General features: G+C 38.9%; 1 protein-coding gene and 1 non-coding gene across 5 annotated transcripts in view; both read left to right on the top strand.

Moving 5' to 3' along the window:
- mapre3b (microtubule-associated protein, RP/EB family, member 3b) overlaps positions 1-22,698 on the top strand; it is a 57,899-nt gene that overhangs the window by 10,465 nt on the left and 24,736 nt on the right. For 2 of the 4 annotated variants that reach the window (XM_020512653.2, XM_048596869.1), the window contains exons 2-3: positions 8,836-8,963; positions 15,250-15,395. In XM_020512653.2, coding sequence (XP_020368242.1) covers positions 8,843-8,963; positions 15,250-15,395 — 267 coding nt within the window. In that variant the 5' untranslated portion in view covers positions 8,836-8,842. Of the gene's footprint in view, positions 1-1,735; positions 1,883-7,251; positions 7,366-8,835; positions 8,964-15,249; positions 15,396-22,698 lie in introns of those variants that run through there. The other 2 variants (XM_048596867.1, XM_048596868.1) reach the window with 2 other exon arrangements.
- On the top strand, positions 884-985 carry LOC125483227. Its single transcript, XR_007262186.1, has one exon. It is a non-coding gene; the product is annotated as a U6 spliceosomal RNA (small nuclear RNA).

The following is a 22,698-nucleotide window of genomic DNA, read 5'->3' as shown; positions in this document are numbered from 1 at the left end:
CCCCCCCCCCCCCCCCCGTCTTTTTCATCCCTATTGTGTCTATGTGCTGCCCTGCCCCATGTTACTCACCTTTCACCTGATATCCCTGTTGCATTATCAGGGAAGCAAGATAATTTGAAGTTGTTAGCCTTAGCTCCACCTAGGCTACCATGGCGTGATAGCTTCCTTCCAAACATTGACTGGATTTTACTTAGATGAATTGCCAATCTTTTATAGCAATGCAATCTCAGTTTTTCAAAATATGGATTTTGTATTGACCACTTTATTCAATGCTTTAGATGTCCAAATTTTGCCTAACTGCTTGATGTCTGTCAAAATTTGAATTTTATTGCTTTTGTTCTGGAGTTGTCTAGGCTTCTGTTTGCACTTGGGATTTTTTTCAATCATTGTTTATCTGCGCCTCATTTGTGCCTACCTTTACCCTGCCAGTAGCTTACAACAAATGGTTGGGCAAGCTTGCATGAGTCAGCAGGAAGTTAATGTTGTAATTGGATGTTGCTCAGGCTGGAGTTAGTACCTTCAGCTTTCCACTTTTGTCTGTGTGAGCGAGAGAGAATGGCAAGCAAGTGGCTTTCTTTTAAATAGATCCTCTGTTTTCTGTCTGCTCATTGTGCTGCGCAGTTATGCTCCAGGAAAGTGCAGGTGTAGAGTTGTACATATTACAGTAAGGAAAAATGGCAGTGGGTGAGTAAAGTCAATGAATGTCTTGAAGAGGTGCAGTTGAACCGAGATGCATTGAGTTTAAATTTCTTTAATGATAAGTATTGCTAGATGGAGCCATAAAATAAAGGGATAGTAACATTTTGGATTTGCTGAGTACAGTAATGAAGTATAGTGGGCTGTAGTAACCTTGTACCTTTAGTCAACAGCATTCTACTTAACGGATGGACTTCAACAGCACATACTGAAATTGGAATGATACAGAGAAGATTAGCATGGCCCCTGCGCAAGGATGACGTGAATTTGTGAAGTGTCCCTTTTTTTCGTGAGGAGCCTTCTTGTGGTGCAATAGTAGTGTCCCCACCCCTAAATTGGGAGGCCCAGGTTCAAGTCCCAACTGCTCCAGAGGTGTGAAATAACATATCTGAACAGGCTGATTAGAAAAGTAGGTCATTTTTTTTTTGAACTGGGATCATTGGCCCTCCTTCTATACCAACTGCTGGCTCATTCCAACACACCATCTGCAGCAAAATGTAGTGAGGAGATAAATGATGACCATGACACCAACTGGGTGGATGACTTCCTTTACAAAGATAATGGCCAGGGCAGAAAGATTGCAAGTGGCCAAAATGACCATTGTGCTCTGTACCAAAGATGTGCCACATCATAATCCATTTATTACAGTTGTTGGTTTATCAGTTCTAGATAAAATAGCAAGGGAAGGATTATCCCTTCAAGCCTGGGTAAGCAATCCACGTCAGAGAGGGAACTTCTGAGTCTGAACCTTCGGGTTAGAGACCTCACTACTGTCATCCCAGTTCACTGGACCATGACAGATGAACTCCAAGCTGAAAGGTTGAAGTTAGTCAGTGCAAACTGTCTTCAATGTTAAAGCTGTTTTGTGTAGGCAGGAAGGAGTAAAAAGAATTGCCCCAACTCCAGCACGTGTAAGTCCTGAAGTGATGGGAAAGTGTGAATTCTCCTGTATGCAAATTGCTCACAGCATTGAAGGTATTGATGATGACAACATAATTAGGTAGCACCCTAAGCGATACACTATCTTTTTGTAGGATAGCATTGCTTCCTCCTGAATCAGAGCGGAGCCTAGAAAATGTTGCCGAATCAAACACTACCCAATTGGTTCATCGTGGTCAACAATATCTCTCAATGTGACCAAACTGCAACCGAGAAGAAACTAGAACACTCAACTTTGCTCGTAAAGGTGGGAAAAGTTCTGCCTGCTGGTGTGAGAAAACAGTGCTTAAGTCTGGCAATGTTGCACAGCCCTGGTGATCTATGAACTAGCCAGACTAGACATTGGTTTGGGTGCCTTGATTGAGGTCTGATTCTTGGAACAGAAGAAAGAGTCATATTGAACTCGAAAGGTTAACTCTGATTTTCTTTCCACAGATGCTACCAGATGTACTGAGTTTCTCCAGCATTGTTTCCAGTTTTCTAGCATTTGCAGTACTTTGCCTTTTTTCAAACCTGCCAGTTGGCATTTCCAAGTACATCATGTCTCTGGCCCACCGTGCCTCAAGTTCAGCAGCATGCAAATCTCATCAGCACTTGAGCTCTGACTCTGAACCCTAACTCAGCTGACAAGGCTACGTTCTACACAGGTATCTGAACTCCCGCAAAATTGTCGTCCTCGCCCATTTCAACGCCAGACTTGGCTGTGACAATCTGGTAATGAAAAGGAATGCTTGAAAACCATGGAGTTGTAATCGACAGTATTTTTAAAAAAGTGTCTGCTCTTGAACTCTGTTACAAAAGACACATTTTCAACTTCAAGACGCATGGATGCGTTCTTGCTGATAGCACTGGTGCCTGACGGACTACATCTTGTTGCGCTAATATGATGTGCATACTCGGTCCTGGCTACGACACAGACCAGCTTGTTTGCTCAAAGCTAAACTTCCATTTGAAGCTGAAGAGAAATAAACCAACCAATGGCTGTCATTTTTTTTTTAATCATTTGGGTTCACGGTGTGATCTGACATGCAGTGGAAGCCAGATAAGTTTATACACAGAGCTTTCTTTCTTTATAGACAGAGCAGTACATAGTGCTAAAGCGAAACAAAGAAATGGAGATGTGAACAAACAGAAATTACTTGAGAAGCTCATTGGGTCTGGCAGTATCTGTGGGCAGAGACATTTCTGAAGAAGAGTCACAGGATTCCAAATGTTAACTGTGCTTTCCTCCCCAGATGCTGCCAAACCTGCTAAATTCCTCCAACAATTTCTGTTTTTGGTACACACAGCATGTCTGTTTCAACTCAACAAAATTGATAGCCATGTGCTTGTTCATTTTTCAGGGAATGACCAATCAGTCATCCTGCTTGGTTTAAAATTTTCAAAAAGCTGAGCTCTTAACTGTCAATCAGCATTAATAGATGCATTCTCTACAGCAATACCTTTACCAATCCAAGTCCACTTGCCAACCAATCAACTTTCTCCTCTCATACAGTATAAATGTTGATTTTTTTTTTCCCCCTCGAATTGGGTATTCTTTTGAAATGTCCTGATAATTACAAGACAAAAATCTTTAACAAAATATGTGCTTCTCAGCAATACTGAATCTGTAAATGGTTTGAAATTGAGGATTAATTAGACTTACTGTGCTGTATTGTCTCTGTTTAAGGGAGAGATAAAATAGGAACTGTTGCATAACTGCAATGAAGAAGAGCAAAATGAGGTTTATGGTGCAGTTATCATTATTTTTGAACCCGTTTGGACATCGTGACACAACTCTGAAGCAATGGGATTTGAACCAGCTACAGTTAAATTGCCATGTTTTCAAGCTGAGTTTTAAGTCTAAATCGTTAAGACACACAACAAAAAGCAAGGGGTCTACTATTGAACCTTGTGCAACCTACTGCAAGTAGCCTTCTAGCCACAGACTTAGACTGTTCTGCTCCCTGCATGTGAGCCTACTTGGGACAATGTTCTGTTTCGCCTGGTATACCAAGTTTCATGACCAGTTTCATATGTAATCATATCAAAAGTTTGCCATAATCCATATGGACTATATTACGTGCACTATTCTCATTTCTGTCCTTGTTACACCTCATTGTTTGATTGTCAGTCAAACTCAAACTTTCCTTAACCTGTCTTCCTAAATGCGCGTGCAAACAAAGAGACCTAGGGGTGCAGGTGTATATTTACTTGAAGGTGGAGTTGCAGGTAGACATGGTGGTGAAGAAGGCATTTAGCATGCTTGCCTTCAGTGGTCAGTGCATTGAGTAAAGGAGTTGGGAGCTCGTGTTGCAGCTGTGCAGGATATTGGTGAGGCCACTTTAAGAATGCTGCATGCAATTCTGGTCTCCCTGCTGTAGGAAAGATGTTAAACTTGAAAGGGTTCAGAAGAGATTTACAAGTTTGTTGCCAGGATTGGAGGGTTTGAGCTTTAGGGAGAGGCTGAATAGGCTAAGGCTTTTTTTCCTGGAGTGTCAGAAGCTGAGGGGGTGACCTCTATAGAGGTTTATAAAATCATAATGAGTGTGGATAGGGTGAATAGCTAAGGTCTTTTCCCCAGGAAACGGGAGTCTGAAGCTAGAGGGCATAAGTTTAAGGTGAGAGCGGAAAGATTTAAAAGGAGCCTAAGGGGCAACTTTCTCCACGTAGAGGGTGGTGCATGTATGGAATGAGCTGCCAGAGGTGGAGGCGGGTACAATTACAACATTTAAGAGGCATCTGGATGGGTATATGATTAGGAGTTCAGAGTTCAGAGGTAAATAGGCCAAATGCTGGTAAATGGGACTAGATCAGTTTAGGACAAGTTGGACCGAAGGGTCTGTTTCTGGGCTATATAACTCTGACTGTTTTTATCCTGTCCCTCAGAATTTTTGCCAATAATTTTTGCACCTCTTGAGTTTAGCCTCAACAACAACAAAAACAGAAGTTGCTGGAAAAGCTCAGCAGGTCTGACGGCCTCATAAGGGTCATTCTGTTTCTCCCTTTTTAAGCAAAGTTGTAATGTTTGAGGTCAATCCTTCAATACCACACCTGAAGCTAGTGAGAATTGCAAAACTAGTGGTCAGAGTCTCCACTATTTCTCCTCTTCCTTCCCTTAACAGTCTAGAATACATTTCATTCAGGTCTGGGGATTTCTTCACTTTCAAAGCTATTAAACTGTCTTTACTTAATGAGCAAAATACCTGCATTGAGTCCTTCAGGATCAGGATGCAATGACACAATGGATTAACAATGATGTCAGTTAGTTACAATGAATATGAACACCTGCCAAAGCTTTGAAGAACTTGCTCAGACATATTCAGCAGTTGTATTATCATTTCTAGACTGAAGAATAGTTTCAGTTCTGTCAATTGCTGCATGGATTCATCTTCTGTCTTCAGCCAAAGTATGACTATGAAATGGTGTGTGGGTGTGTGAGCAACAATTATCTTAGATACCGTGTAACTTCATAGCAGTGGTATTAAATTTCTACAGAAATGTTTTGGGGGCATCTCCAATAATTCACTGGGTAAATTAATAGCCCATTAGGAACTAAGCAACATAGACCAGAAATATTCACGTTTCCATTCTCTTATATTATTAGTTGATCACCAAGTACAATTCTGGTGTCATTCTGATGAATCTTTGCGAAACAAAATAGTGGCATCAGTCTTCCCCAAGCAGTCACTTGTAATGGATGTGGAGATGGTCACGTTGAAAACAAAAAAATAGATTTAGAGGCAGGAGTGGGATATTTTGATATGCTATTTAATAATGTCATCAAATTCAACATTAAATAAGGATGTCTATAATTGGCTTTAATCATAATTTGATAATATAGATTAGTAAGCAATTAACTATAAGATTGATATTAAATCACAAAGCTGGAATATTTAACCACATTCTTTTTTTCTCAAATCCTATCCTACTGTTAAAATCAGAATGCTATAGTGAATATTTACCATCAGCTCAGGGGGGAGATTATCTTGGGCAGGAGAGCTCTAATAATTTCCATGAACCAAGTGCTGAGTCACTGCAATGTTTCAGTCAAATCAGTCGTGATTCCTTTCCTACCACTTCTATCAATTTGTTCACCACCTGAAGGCAAAGATGCTAGTGGAAGTAAGATTGTTTCCTTCTGTAAGCGCACAGTTAGAAAAATTAGTGTTGCGGGTATTCTTTATCAGTATTTTTAGCAATAATTGTGTTGCAGGCAGTATTTTTGCGTTTTGTTGTTTTGTATATTAATGAGCAAAAAATTTATAATCATATTTTGCTTTATTTTGTGATGTTTCAATGTCACAGAAAAAAATTACTCCTCTCTGCTGAAGTCAAAGTAGACAAAAAGAGTAAAGCAAGCATATTTGAACATGCAGTCAGCTTGTTGGTAAACATTGTGCTGCTTTTCATCATTTATTGTTATTAAGTAAAGTTGCCATAGTCCCAAAGGTCTATAGAACTGCTCTCTTATTAGAGAGAGAGAACTGGTGGTGGTTTAAGTGTGTCAGGTGAGGGGAGAGGTTGAGAAAGAGAATCTTTCATAGTAATCTCAACCAGTGCAAGAATTGAACCCATGCAGTTGGTGTCGTTTTGCATTACAAGCCAGCTAACTGACACCCAAGTATAACGTTTATATATTCATGATATTAAATAAAATAGTCTTCTGATACGACAAAACAAAGCTCTTAAAAATGGATTTCATGTCAGTGATTCTAAAGCTGTGAGAAAATTTTAATATGATAGAAAATATTGTCTGCAAGACCTTAAGTTGCTGCAGTGGATCATGGATGGTGGATTAGATACACATTTATGAAAATACTTTTCTGTAACATGTGGCAATTTAATTTTCATTTCTTTCATTGTTTCATTAAAGTCCACTGAAGGCACATTGCTGTGCACATTGCAGGTTATAAGCGATCCTGGAATATTTACTTTGTCACTAGACATCACTAGTCAATTTGTACATTTACCACCAGAGTTAGAGTTTAAAAGAAAGTACAAAGAACTATACTCTTTCCTAGCCTGTCCAAGTCCTTCGACAGTCTGCCCACCTCTTCACTACCTGTCCCTCCCACCTATCTTTGTCATTTGCAGACTTAGCAGCGATTCCGTCAGTGCCTTCATCCAGATTGTTAATGCTTGAGTACAAAAATAGACTGAAACAACAACTGGATGCTGCTGACGCCTTCATTGTGTGGCTGGTAGGAAGCTGACGCACACTGCACCTGTAGAATCATGTATGGCGCTGCTGATCTCATTGTTGTGCACGAACTGAACCCACTCCATTCACTTGCTCACCCTGATGGCTCATTCACTGCTACCCCACTCTGAACCTCTCATCGCCTCCCTCTGCTTGGCACCTTTCTCTCTTGCTCTCAATTGGTATACAGTGAGGGAGTGGGGTGGTGGACAGTTGGAAAACACTGAGGGGTCTGAACCAGATGATCAGTAAGACTGTGAGCAAAGTAGCAACTGGAGAGATGATGCCGTTATATTTAACCCGAGCTTTGGTGTTCATTATTCTCTGAAAATTGCAATCTTTAAATTGAAATTTATTAAGCAGGCAAAGTAATACCTCAACATTTAAAGACTTTGCACGTCTAAGAAACATGAAAAAGAACACTTTATTGGTACTGCACTTGTTAAAGTATCTCTGAATTGCTAATATTACAGATGGTCTTATTTTTTTGCAGGCTCTCTTCAGCACCACTGGCAGTGACGTCACAGACACTGTGACTCCATGTGAGGGTGCGTGTGCCCCTGCATTTGCATTGTCAGCAAACGTAGCTTTACGTTGTTTCAGCTGTTACAATATACTTGCCTCTGAATCAGAAGATTCTGGGTTCAAGTCCCACTCTAGAGTTTGAGCACAAAAATCAAGTCTGACATTCCAGTGTAGTACTTCCTCAGCACTGCACATTGTTGATGCCATCTTGCAAAAAGGACATTGCATAGTGGCCCCAACAGTCTGCTCCAGTGGGTGTAAATGATGCCGTGGCAGTATTTCACAAGAGCAGTGATTTAACCCTGGTGTTCCAATCAATATAACTCCTTCAATTAACTTCACACAAAACAGGTTATCTAATGATTATCAGATTGCTGTTTGTGGGAAATTGTTGAGTGCACATTTGCTTTTAATTTCCTCTTTCTTAGCATGTGGGCATTTTTGGCAAGGCCAGTATTTAGGAACAAATTACTGCAGATGCTGGAGATCACAGCAGGTCAGACAGCATATAGAGAGAGACCACGTTTCAAGTCTCTTGACTCTTCAATAGAGCTGATGTGAAGTGTGGAGGGGGACAGCATTTATGCTGTAGTTTGGGGGAGGTAGGTGGAGGGGTAGTGGGTGTAGGGTGCTGTTCCAGTTACTGTCCTTTCAAGTCTGGCAGGAGACACACCATTGTTCTGCCATTCTCACATTCTGATCACTTAATCCGAACTATTAACATCTTTCCTCCACCAGCACCCTATACCCCCCCCACCCCCAAACTGTAGCATAAATGTCGCCTCCACACTTCAGCTCTGATGAAGAGTCATCTAGACTCTGAACGTTAGCTTGCTGTCTTTCCATGGATGCTATCTGACCCACTGTGATCTCCAGCATTTGTTGTTTTCAAGGCCAGAATTTGTTATCTACCTCTAATTGCCCTTGAACTTGAAGGGTTTGCTAGCCATTTAGGAGGGCAGTTAAGAGAATCAACAACATCACTGTGAAGGACGGCAGATTTCCTTCTTTCAAGATTTAGTGAACCAGATGGGTTCTTGCACCATTGATGTTCACCTTCATAAGAAAAAAAATTAATTCCAGATTCTATTAATTGAATTTAAATTCCACCAGTTGCCATGGTACTATTTGAATTTGTGTCCCTCGAACATTAGCCTGAATTTCTGGATTTTAGTTCACTGACATTACCACTGTGCCACTGTCTCCCCTTGATTGTGTTTACTATCTTAGTACAGAGGTTACACTTCTGAAAATGCTCCTTCAACTGTAAGTGCTTTGAGATGCTTAGTGTATTGTAAAAAGCCCTCATAATTTTTTTCTGATCTCAACATATATTTATAACAATTGTTTAAGTTATCTGTGTCCGTGTATTATTGAAATCTCAAGCAATTTGTCAAAGCACTTCCTTTTTTTAGTTCTTAATCATATTTGATAGGGAGCCTGTCTCTTGCTGTTGACTTTATTCCTACCTTAACTTACTCTTTCTCTTACAGCTGTGGCATGGCAGTGAACGTGTATTCCACCTCTGTAACAAGTGAAAATCTGAGCCGACATGACATGCTATCATGGGTCAATGACTCCTTGCAGCTCAATTACACCAAGATTGAGCAACTATGCTCAGGTACTAAGATGGAGATGTATTTTTTTTAGAGAAGTAATATGTCTCAGATCGATTTTCAGTTCTGATGCTTTGGTCATTTGTGGGCATTGAAAATAAAATTAATCCTTAAAGTACTTGATATTATACTTCTGTTATTTCAGATTCTTGAATATGAACTAAGTTGCATTTATTTTCTCTTGTTTACTTATTTCAATATTACTGTCTGTTTCACTTATAAATGAGGAGGAGCGAGAAAATGAAGTGAATATATGTCATACAGTGGATTCACAGTATTTTCTTCTGTCAAAACTGAGTTTGTCATACCTTGTTGCTTCTGCTTGTGGGACACCAAGTGCTAAAATAATTGAATTTTCAAGTCTGAATCCACTTTCTAAGCAGCACAAATCACAACAAATTTCCGATAAATTGTTAATAGACAACACAAGTGAGATAGTGATGACCGTTCTGTGTTTATGTATGAAGAATTTTATTGAGGAAAAATTAAGAACTTCTTTCAGGGCCTCTTTATCTCCCACTGCCATATGATGAGACAAGAATGGTGTACAGGATTTTAGATGAGGACCTGATGAAGGTCTTGTATGCAAATACCAGTACCTGTGTTTCATATTGAATTATCTTACCTTTATATACTTTCATTACAGCCTGTCAAACGTCGATCTTGCGTGATTTGTGCATAGAACACCTGGATATTTTTTCTCGTTCGATGCATTATCATCTGCAGTCCAGAAATCTGAAGTCCAGAGATAATTGCATTCTGAAAGCTTTTTTGACCAAACTCAAATAATGCATTGTCTTGCCACTTGACTGTTAGGGCATTGCAGCAAATTGACAACATAGGAACATAAGTGCAAGAGTATGCAGTTTGATTCCTCGACCCTCCTCTGCCAATCTAGATCTTGGCTGATCATCTACCTTTGCTGTTTGACCCCATTATTCCCTTGATGTTATCTGTGTTTCAGTCAACCTAGAGCATACTCAGCAACTGAGCTTCTACAGCACTCTTAGGTATATTTCAAAGATTCACTACCCTCTGAATGAAGAAATATCCCCTTATCTTGGTACTAAATGGCCTGCCCCTTTAACCTGACACCCCCTCCCCAGCTCGGACCTCTCAGCCAGCTGGACCTTGTTCAGGAATTCTATACGTTGCAGTGAGATCACTTCTCATTCTTCTAATCCTTCGAGAATGAGATCCAGTCTTCTCATAGGACAAAGCCAGCATCCCTATTGAAACTTTCTCCATTCTCTCCATGGAAAGTATATTCTTGCTTATGTGAAAAGGACCATAACTGCAAACAATATTCCATGTGCAGTTTCACTAAAATTGTATATGATTGAAGCAAAACATCTATGGTCCTATATTTAGATTTTTTTGTGATTTAAAAACTGACACAACACTTGCTTTCCAAACTTCTTGCTGCACCGCTGTGTTAGCTTTTACTGGCTTGTGAACAAAGACACACAATTTCTTTTCGGGCATTAACACTTCCAATCTCTCCTCATTTTAGAAATATTGCGCATTTTTTTTCCTCCTGCCAAAGTGGTCAATCTTTCAGTTATCCACATTTTACTGCTTCTAACATGTTCTTGCCCACACAACCAGCCTTTCCAAAGGCCTTCTGTATCATTCTGACAATACACGTTCCACTTGGTGATCTGCAAACTTAAAAATATTATATTTGGTCACTACAGCTGAATGATATGTATAGATTATGAACACCTGGGGCTGAAGCACTGATCCTTGTTGCACCCCGACTAGTCAGAGTTTGCCAACCTGACAATGACCCATTTAATCTTAATTTCTCTTTTCTGCCATTAACCCATCCTCCATCTTGAACATTATCCCCTATCCCAGATTTTCTAATTTTGTTTGGAAACCTGTGTAGGATATTATCGAAAGTCTTCTGAAATTCTAGATCGATGATATCAGTGGTTCCATAGATACATTGAGTGAGCGGGCAAAGGTCTGGCAGATGGAATACAATGTAAATAAATGTAAAGTCACAGAGTTTGGTAGGAGTAATAGTAAAAAGGATTATTACCTGAATGGTAAAAAGTTGCAGCATGCTGCTATGCAGAGGGACCTGGGTGTCCTTGTGCATGAATCACAGAAGGTAGGTCTGCAGGTACAATAAGTAATTAGGAAGGCAAATGGAATTTTGTCCTTCATTGCTAAAGGGATTGAGATTAAAAGCAGAGAGGTCATGTTGCAGCTGTACAAGGTGCTGGTGAGGCCACACCTGGAGTACTGTGTGCAGTTTTGGTCTCCTTACCTGAGAAGGGATGTAGTGGCACTGGAGAGGGTGCAAAGGAGGTTCACTAGGTTGATTCCGGCGTTGAGGGGGTTGGTTTATGAGGAGAGACTGAGTAGATTGGGATTATATTCATTGGAATTCAGAAGATTGAGGGGGGATCTTATAGAAAGATATAAAATTATGAAGGGAATAGATAAAATAGAAGTAGAGAGGATGTTTCCACTGGCAGGTGAAGCTAGGACAAGAGGGCATAGCCTCAAAATTAGAGGGAGCAGATTTAGGACTGAATTGAGAAGGAACTTCTTCACCCAGAGGGTTGTTAATCTACGGAATTCCTTGCCCAGTGAAGTAGTTGACGCTACTTCAGTAAACATTTTTAAAGATAAGGTAGATTTTTTTTGAACAATAAAGGAATTAAGGGATACGGTGAGAACGCGGGTAAGTGGATCTGAGTCCACAAAAAGATCAGCCATGATCTTATTGAATGGCAGAGCAGGCTCGAAGGGCCGGACGGCCTACGCCTGCTACTAGTTCTTATATCTATGCTACTGGTGACATCTCAAAAAACTCAACAGGTTTGTCAAACGTAATTTCCCCTTTAATAAATCTGTATTGATTCTGCCCAATCCTACCTTTTCCTTTAATACTGATGTTAGGCTAATAGGTCTGTAACTCTCTAACTCCTTTCTTAAGAAGTGGGGTTTCATTTGCAACCTTTCAAATTGTCGACAGTATTCCATCAATCCATCCACCATCTCTATAGCCAGCTCTTCAGCACTCTGAGATATAAGTCATTGGGTGTTGTGGAATTTGTCAACTTCAGTCCTATCAATTTCTCCAATGTTACTTTTTCCTGTTTTACTGATACTGTTTTCTTTCAGTTTCTTGCTTGATCCTTGAATCTCTGGTATTTCTGAGAGATACCTTGTAGTTGTTTCTGTGAAGCCAGGCACACTGTAATTATTTATCTGGGCCCCCATTATATCTGTAGTGTTTACCAGTTCGCATTTGTTGTTAGGCATTCTAACATCATTCCCTAATGCAGAAAATTCTGAAATAGGTGAGTGGCTTGGTCCCAAGAATATCAATCTGGGATGATGTTATGTACTGTAATTCAGGATCAAGCATGGCATCCATATCCTTGACCTTTAGCTGTACACATTTTTTTCCGATGATTGCAAGCAGATTCCTTTCTTGACTATCCAATTTGTTTGTGTCAGTATTTGTGAATATTTGTCATCTTTAATGACCTGTGAAATTGCAAACCTGGATCATCATCATCTATTTAATCAAATGCTTCGATGAGAACCTGGTTGTTTTGGGGACTGGATTCAACTCTGATTTAAACTGTTGGGTTGAAACACATTTGTTTCCGGTAGGAAATGTGTTTAAAATAATTTATTTTGAACAAACTAAATGCACTTCACATTCAACGTATACATCAGAAACAGACGTTCGGCTCAAATACTTACGTGCTGCAAAAGTCAAATTAGAATATGTGGGCATCAATCACTGTATTAAGGTGAGGGCAACAGATGCACGAGACCACCTTCAGCTTTAAGTTCCCCTTCAAGCCACACATCATCCTGGCGTGGTGGTATGTCGCCATTCCTTGATTGTTGGCTCAAAATCCCAGATTTCAAATTCCTGGCAACAGTGTGGATGTGGATGTGCCTGTGCCCCATGGACTGCAATAGTTCAAGAAGGCAGCTCACGACCACCTTCTCAAGGACTAATTATTCTGACCTAGCTTGTCATGTTTGTGTCTCTGAAAGATTTTTTTTAAAAGCTGCCTTGCAAGCTAACCATGTACCTTTTTATTTGAGCTAATCCTCTGCGTAAAGCTCAACATCTTGGGCATGAACAACAGCACAAAAATCCTCTAATTTTAAATTTATCCCAATTCAAGAGGTACTTTGATGAGATGTCCTGGTACACATGAGATCTCCTTATTTAATTGTATTTTACGCGATTTCAAAATTCTTGGTACTCATCCATCTTAGAGGACAAGAGATTAATGTTCCATCATCTAGTAACACAGAGAATGGGAGCACGAGAAGACCATTTGGCCCTTCAAGCCTGCTCTGCCATTCAATATGATCATGGCTTAACATCCTACTCAGTACTCTATTTCCCACTTTCACCCCAAGCCTGTTGTTCACCTTACTGTAAGAACTATATCTAACTCCTTGAAAACATTCAATGTTTTGATCTCAACTGCTTTCTCTGGCAGAGAATTTCACAGGCTCACCACTGTCTGGGTGAAGAAATTTCTACTTACCTCAGTCCTTAACGGCCTACTTCGTCTCCTTAGACTGAGAGCCCTTGTTCTGGACTCCCCAGTCATTGAGAACATCCTTCCATACATTTGCCCAGTCTAGTCCTGTTAGATATTTTGCAGGAGTCTATGAGATCCTCCCCACCCCCACCTCATTCTTCTAAACTCCAGTGAATATTGTCTTAAGTGATCCAGTCTGTTTTCATATATCAATTCTGCCAGCCCAGGAATCAATCTGCGAAAGCTATGTTGCACTCCCATAGCCACAACATTCTTCTTCAAATAAGAAGACCAAAACTGTGCACAATACTCATCAAAGCTCTGTAAAATTGGAGCAAGATATTCCTTGCTCAAATCCTCTCATTGTAAAGGCCAAAATATCACTTGCCACCTTCACCGCCTGCTGCACCTGTATGTTTACTTTCAGTGGCAGGTATACAAGGACACAGGTCTCATCGCACCTCCTGCATTCCCAATCTGTTACCATTCAGACAATCTGCCTTTCTGTTTTTACTACCTAAATAAAGAATTTCACATTTAACCACATTGTACTTCGGGTACCATGCATTTGCTCAAATATTCAACTTTTCAAAATCACACTGAAGCATCTCTACGTTCTTGGAGCTTATCTCTTACCCAGTTTTGTGCCATCTGAAAAATTTGAGATATTACACTTAGTTCCTGCATCTAAATCATTAATATATATTGTGAATAGCTGGGGTATAATCGCTGATTTCTGTGGTACTCCAGTGGTCACTGGCTGCCCCTCAGGAAATAATCAGTTTATTCCTACTTTGTGTTTCCTGTCTGCTGGCCAGTTCTGTCCCCATGTCAATACACTATCCCCAATCCCACGTGCTTTAAATTTATGTGTTATTCTCTCATGGGAACTTATCGAATGCTGAAGGAATTCTTAAAGAATAAAAATTGTTGATCCATGAGATATTGACAGTGTATTTGGAAATCGTTTGGTGGTCTTTGTCTAACCAGGCAATAGTGCAAGGCAAAGAATGTCATCATCATTTTGGTCATTGCTAATTGAAAATATCGTTTGCTATCCTACATTTCATCACAGAAAGTGGTGGAGGCAGGATTGTTGAACACTTTTAAGGCTGAGGCTATTGGGATTAGATGGAAATGTGATATTCGAAACAGAGACAGATCAGTCAGCTCTTTGGAACATAGGACCAGGAGCAGGCCATTCAGCCCCTCGAGCCTGTTTCACCATTTGGTGAGATCACGGCTGAACTGTGAATTAACTCCATATACCTGCCTTTGGCCCATTTTCATTGGTAAATTTTTGTTAAGCAAAGGTATCAATCAGATTTATTTATCTCAGATTTTACAGAGTGGCAGAGCAGGCTTGAGGTGCTGAATGGCTTAATTCTCCCAATTTCTACATGTTTGTGTATAACTTACAGGTGTTTTAATGTTGTAATATTACTGAAAGGAAAGTCAATCTTCCAACTTTCTTACATAGTTCTCTTTGTGCCAATGGCATTCCAAAGAAGATCAAAATATCTGCAGTACAGATTCTTTTGCAATGTTGTGGAACCTTCCAAGACTATTTTCATGCTAGACTGCATGTAATAGGGGAAATAACTTAATTTATCTTCCTCACTTGATACAGTTTTTGGCTTCTGGTTGTTTCAAAGCATCATTATTGGTAATTTTCAGTTATATTCACGATAATCTGTGATTGTTAAATGTTTTTTTCCAAACTAATTCTTGCTAAAACATTTTTCTTCAACAGGAACAGCATACTGTCAGTTTATGGATATGCTCTTTCCTGGCTGTATTCTTCTAAAGAAAGTCAAATTTCAAGCAAAGTTGGAGCATGAGTACATCCAACATTTTAAAATTCTCCAGGCAGCCTTCAAGAAAATGAATGTTGATAAAGTATGTATGCAAATTTTGACAAAGGACTACTTTTCTATTCAGGGGACTGTTCAATTTGCTAAGTCTTTTTTTCCCATATACCTGTTGCCAGTGTAGTCCCTTAGGCTGTCACCTGTACATAGCCTTTTTTAGCCGGGTACCCTGTACAGGAAGAATTTACTGCAGACATAAATCATTTTTAAGGTTTTCTGTAAAGTGATCCATTGTACTTATTTTCTGTTGATTCTGTATTAAATTTAAGATATTTCAACAATGCAACAATCATGAACAATAGAAAGTGTTTCTAAGCATAAGTTTATATCTAATATTTTCAGCAAAAAGAAAGGCGCTGCAAATTTGAAACAAAAATGTTTGAATTCAGTAGCTCGGGCAAATCTGTGGAGAAATCAAAAAGATTGATATTTCAGCTATAATCCTTCCATCATAATTGGGGGTAATATTATAGTTAAGGTTTATCAGTGATATATGTAGATAATGGAATGACAATAAAAATATAAGTGAAGCAGAGCTGATTGCACTGACCCAAGAATCCAGAAGTAGTAAATAAGTCTTAAGCTGAGGGCATTCCATTCTGGCAGGTGGCATGTATCCAGGTTTTGTTTTGGAGTTTTTGTTAATTTTGTTATGCATTAATTTCTGACAGCCTTATCCCCATTTCCCTCCTGTATTTGCACATTTTGAATATTATAATCATCTTTGACTTAACTCATGCTAAATTCATTTCAATTATTTAAGTATTTTCTGTTTTCCAGTTGAATATAGAAATTTTTCTACTTCAGGTTGATATCTTGCCCCATCCTTCTGAGAGTGGTGAACTTGTGGAACTCCCTACCACAGGAAGTGATTGAGGCCAAAACATTCAATGTTTTCAAGAAGGATTTAGACAGAATTCTTACACCTAAGGAGTCAAAGAGTATGGGGTGAAATTGGGAACATGGTACTGAGTTGGATGATCACCATGATTTTATTGAATGGTGGAGCAGGCTCGAAGAAATGGATGGTGTATTCTTCTTATTTCCTATGTTTCTTCTAATTTGTTCCTTTTAAATGTTGTTCATATTTTATATGATATCGTAATATATTCCTGCTCTGATGAAATATCTGCATATGAAATGTCTCTCCTTAGATACTACCTCTTCTTCTGAGAAGAAACAGTATTTCCTGATTTTCACAATTCTTATAAACCATATGACTATACATAATAGGAGTAGGAATAGGCTATTCAATCCATTGAGCCTATTTCACCATTCAGTGAGATCATGGCTGCTCTACATTCATGCCTACCCTGGTAACCTTCCACTTGTTTGCCTACCAAGAATCTGTATACCTCCGCCTTAGAAATATTCAAGGATCTGTTCCCACCACTCTTTTAAGGAAGAGAACCTCATCTACCCTGTCATATCCCCTCAGGATCTTGTATGTTTCAGTCAAATCGCATCTTAATTTTAAACTTGAGCAAATACAAGCCTAGCTTGCCCAATCTTTCATTATAAGACAACCGTTTCGTTCCAGATGTTCCTCTGTTAAACCTACTCTGAGCTGATTCCAATATATTTATATCCATGCTGAAACATGGACACCAATACTGTGTGCGTTAAGATAAGACATAGGAGCAGAAGTAGGCCATTCAGCCCATTGAATCTTCTCTGCCATTCAATGAAATCATGGCTGAGCTAAAAATCCTCAACTCCACTTTCCTGCCATTTTCCCCATAATTCTTGACTGCTTTATTACTTAAAAATCTGTCTGTCTCAGCCTTGAATATAGTTAATAAACCAGCCTCCACAGCTCTCTCTGGTAAAGAGTTCCACAATTCACATGCTTACATGGCAAAATTTATTTTTATTCTATGTATGCAATATCACGCCAAGCATTCAAAGCTACGTTTCCAATTCCAATTTCTGGTATTGCGAGCAGATTAAATTTAAGTCCCATTTGACTGTGTTTGGCCCATATTCCTCTAAACCTTTCCTATTCATTTGCTTTTTTAAATGTTGTTGACAGGAGTACTCCTTGTAATTGATGGAATTAATTCTCTTGCAGAGGTACATTTTTCAGTGTAATGATATCATTGACCATAAACATTTTCAGGTCATAATGATTGTACTGACAAAACCATAGTACAATAAACTCCATGGTATCCAGTACCTACAGGAGTGGGGAGTGCCGGTTATGTGAATGTACCGGTTGCAGTCAGGCCTGCTCATAAATACCATCGGTGAGGTTTGATTTAAAATGGGAGGGAGGGAATGAAAGTTCCCAGAGCAACAAAACCTACTTCAGTGGATGACCGGTTGCATGAGAATTCTGGAAAATGTGGACTTTACTGTATTATATTTTATTTTTCTGCTTGATGAAATGGAAATAAGTGAGAGGAAATTCCAACTCTCAACCTATGGCGATACGTTTTTCGAGGATTTTATAAATAAGGAATCAAAATTGCATTTCAGGTCATAATGTTATCAACTTCAGGGCTTCTGTATTGTCATTCATCTGGTAAGGAGGTGCTTGATATTAGATAAATCATTTTCTCTAATCACTTTAGATTTTATATCAACCAGAAGGATAAAAAAGAAACAGTCTTTTTTTTCCTAATAGTCCTGAAAGTTTCTGCTTGCATGATTTATGATGGAATAATACTAAATGTGTATTTACATATATAAAGTACAGATGATGTTGGACTACTGACCAAGTTATCTGATCTGAAATTAGGAACTTTGATATAGCAAAGCTCATACTTTGAGGTTTGGCATCATGAATTATGCCTAAAAAAAGAAAAGTTAGTGTTCATTTTTCTGATATCATACATACTCCATGTACAGATGAATCAGGTCTGCTACCAAGCAAATAAATCACAGGACTCCTTTGTGTTTTCCGCCAGGTACTAGATGGTGTCCCTTACCTCTTTGGTTTCTTTACACTTTAAATTCTTGTTCCCTCCTGTTTTTCACTCTATATAACAAAATCATACTAGTGTCTTTCCCTCAGTCACAAGTATTGAACAATTAAATCTTTTTTTAAGTTTGTGTTAAAATATTGGAGTTTCAGCTTTCCCATTTACTAGTTCATTTGAATTTGATATTTTTATCATCAGTTATTTCGAACAACATGTTCACTGTCTTTCACCAGTGTGAAGTATCTTGAAAGAAGCTTGACAGTTCTTTGTCAAGAAACATTTGTTAAGAAAATCTGACTCACTGGAAAGAAAGATTTCTGGACCAAAGGATGATTTCTGCTTTGAGTGAAATGTTGAAGTGCCAGTTCCAGATTATACAAAGTACATTTGGTTATTACTCTAGCGCAGAGGAGCACTATCCGCTGTCACCAATAACATACAGTTTAGTCAGTGCTGAGACAGATATTGTCTATCTAATGCTATTGAATTTTGGAAACCAATGTTGAAAGTGTTCTGTGCAATCTTTGAATGAAAATCTGCCTCCTGTTAAGACTTTTAAAAATATTTTCCTTGATTTGAGCAAGTTTCAACAAGTTACCACCAGATGTAGAATGGATTGACCTGGTTGTTTAATCCCAGCTATGGTTTGGGCTGTTGCTAAATCATTGGTATTCTTGATGCCTACATGCAATCTTACTAGTAGCTAATGTTGCTTTGTCAAAATTTAAATTTAAAGACTTGTGTATGTTGCGGCTGAATACTTTGGAACTATTTTTAATTTGGTGAATTAGAAGATTCTTGTGTCAGGAAATTTTATTTGAGTTTAATCTTTACACCATTTTATCTATTCTGAATTCTACAGTAAGCCATTATCAATTTTGTGCTTTCTCATTTCTGAAGAACAGAAGATGTATTTTCTGCCATTTTGTAGATTGTCAAGGCTTGGAATGGACAGGCTCGGATTATTTCCATGAGTGTAAATCCACCGAAACCGTTTGTCTCTGGTGTTCCTTTGTATAGGTAAAGAATGAACAATCCCTCCTGAATATGAAGCTTACAAGTAATATGCAGCTTATAAATACAGGTGGCTACTCAAATATGTGAAGTGATAAAGTTCTTGCAAGTTCGTTACAGGTATTGAGCATCTGAGGAGAGAATCAAGTTACGTACTAAACAGATTAGGTGCCAGTTCGGTCTCTCTTTAGAGACGCTCTACATGTTTGATATTTGTGCTTCTGGCCTTTTCAGTGTATAGAAAGTTTCTGCGGATTTTATGGGTAGGGTCAAGGATACTCTCCCAGATGGATTTGCTATCTGAAAGCAGTCAATGTTGTTTTCAGAACATATGAATAAGAGGCTGTTGCTGACCATTACCACTCGTATTGGTGGTTCTTCATTCTTAAAATATGTTTTATCCTGTATTTCCAGAGCTTTGGAACCAGTTTATAATTATCTTATTTTTCCTAAACTTTTATATTCCTCTTTATTTTTGTGATCACTTGTGATCAAATGCCTTGTGTCAGAAACAGTTTGTCTCATGGCGCTTATTTCCGTACGACAAGTGTCTGAACAACCTGCTTTGGGGTTGCAACCACTGGATTTTCAATTCAAGTGCAGCAAATTTGGACCATTTCTTGTATGTTATATGAAAATCATTTTTCAGAAATGTATTTCTCTAATTCTGCTGACAGAGAATTTCTGTCCTCGTGTTCCTCCGAAGTTGATCACAGCATTACCCGTCAATATTTTAAGGCCTGTTGCAGTTAAAATGGATTGGATCATGGCAGTTGTCATTCTAGACAATTTCTTGCTTTTGCAAGGTAATTCTTAAGTGCATCCATCTCCAAATGATATATTGTGAATGCCTACTGGAATGTATATCTCAATCATTTTATGTTGGTTGGTTGGTTTGGCGACTTACAAGCGGAGTTAAAGATTGTTCTGCTGTATCTGTGGCTACTTTTGAGAGAAACTAGCTTTAAGGGAACTACTTGGAAGAAACTCAGCATTCTCCTTACCTCCACTGTTTGGATATACCTGCCAAGGCAAATGCCATCTTTGCCAAATCTATTCTCTAAACTGATCTTTAAATCAATCACAGAATTGTCCATCTTCATTTTTGCTCCTACCATGTATAATAGCCTATCTGGAGGATAAAAATGAGGAAGCAAGTATGATGACCTGCCTTTGGTTTGGTTCTTCCTTATTCTTTGTGTATTTTATCCTCCACATAAAAAGCATCAGTCTGCTTTCCCCACTGTCTTGCGCTGATTTGGAGTGCTTGGAGGTTAATTTGTTAATTTTGTTTAATTTCTCCTTCGTTGTATCACCTCGGTCTACTTTTCAGCCACCTCTGTCAAAAATACCTAAGGAGGGAATCGGGATCGCTGACTTGTATACTGTGTGGGAGTGAGGGAGATCACATGGCTGCTGCGAGGAACATTGTTTAAAGGACAGAGTCCTGTGATTTCCCCCATTGGATGACAGACCTGATTCATCTGTATGTGGTGGATAAACTACATTGAAATTGAGGAAGACCTTACAAAGGTATGTAATTTTACTTTGCACAATCCAATAGCAATGGAAAACGTGCATTGTTTCAAAAATTGAAAAATGCTATTTAGTGATATATCTTCCGCAAAACAAATAATTTACTTGAATAGATTACTGTCTTGCAATTATATACATACAGTGTAGTATATAAATGTAGATAAATACATGACTTGTAGTCTTGGCATCAACCATGATCTAATAGAATGGAAGAACATGTTTATGGGACTGAATGACCAACTTGTGTTCCTCTGTTCCTAATATATCTGTTATACTTCAACCATAATGTAGTGCCATATTTAACAGGTACAAAATAAATTTTTTAGAGGTACTTGTTACATCATTCTTTTTAATTATTGTTCAAAATTTACATGCAGAAGCAGCTTTAATTATTTGTATTTGGCTCTTTGGGATTTTTTAAGTGTCATGGGATAAGACAATTTATTGAAAAACATCATAATCACACTCCAGACCCAGATTACCAGTGTGCAATATGATGGGACACCTGCTTGCCTGTAGACATATTGAAGCAAATTTTAAGAGTTCGCAATTGTTTAGTAACCTTTTGAATGAATATATCTTTAAATTGTGATGCAAGAATAAATTCCAATGCTCAGTTTTGTCCTGGAAAAGGACAATTTTGAGGATCATGGAGCTGGAAATTATTTTGATTACGTGTGGACTTCATGGGTACCTGAGCATGGTTATGATGTTACTGGATTAGTAATCCAGAGCATAAGTCTGTACATATCATTATAGTTTGTGAATTTGAATTCGGGATTTTAAAAAAAAAGTCTAATTTAAACAAAAACTAGTTAAAGACTGGCTCTGTAAAAATGACCAGAAGCTGCCAAAATGTCAATAAAAACCTAACCAGATAAATAATGTCCTTCAGCATGACAGATCCTAACCTTTTATCCTGTCTCATATATGCAATGCTATCGCAGGGTGTTATGGTTGACTCTTAAGTAGCCCAATTGTCCACTTAAGTAGCTTGGAAATCTCCTTAAAGAGGTATAGAAAATAATTGATTGGCCATACAGACCTTGAGTATTGCTGCAAAAGACCCATTCTGTTAAAGTTTCTCGAGTCCTCATCAAGACACTTCAGAAGAATATCAGTTCAAGGGGAAGTGCAAAATTTTCAGCTGTATGAGAGGAGATGGCTGATTGGTTGAACTAGCGAATGGTTGTCACCATTTTTTAGTTGAAACAGGGATCAGTCTTAGGTCCTCTGTTGTTTGTAAATGATCTGGAAGAAAAGGTGGATGGTCCGATTAGTAAGTTTGCAGGTGACACAAAGATTGGTGGAGTTGCTGATAGAGCTGACGATTGTGAAAGGATACAACAGGATATAGATAGGCAACTTGGGCACAGAAATGGCATGGAGTTTAATTCAGACAAATGCGAAGTGATGCATTTTGGAGGATCAAATTTAGGTGTGAATTGTACTGTAAATGGCAGAACCTTTAGGAACATTAACATACAGATGGGTCTGGGCATGCAGGTCCACAGTTCCCTAAGAGTAGCAACACAGGTGGCCAAGGTGAATAAGAAGGCATTTGGCATGCTTGCCTTCATCGGCTGGGGCATGGAGTACAAGAGTTGGCAAACCATGGTGCAGCTGTATAAAACCCTTGTTAGGCAGCATTTGGAGTATTGTGTGCAGTTTTGGTCGCCCTGCTACGAGAAGGATGTGGAAGCTTTGGAGAGAGTGCAGAGAAGGTTCACCAGGATGTTGAATCAGAGATAGTAGGAACTGCAGATGCTGGAGAATCCGAGACAACAAGGTGCAGGGCTGGATGAACACAGCAGGCCAAGCAGCATCATAGGAGCAGAGAGGCTGAAGTTTCGGGCC

Source organism: Rhincodon typus, chromosome 5, assembly GCF_021869965.1.
Source record: "Rhincodon typus isolate 14 chromosome 5, sRhiTyp1.1, whole genome shotgun sequence".
Taxonomy (NCBI): domain Eukaryota; kingdom Metazoa; phylum Chordata; class Chondrichthyes; order Orectolobiformes; family Rhincodontidae; genus Rhincodon; species Rhincodon typus.
The sequence above is the reverse complement of the archived record's forward strand: the minus strand, read 5'-3'. Positions and strand labels throughout refer to the sequence as shown.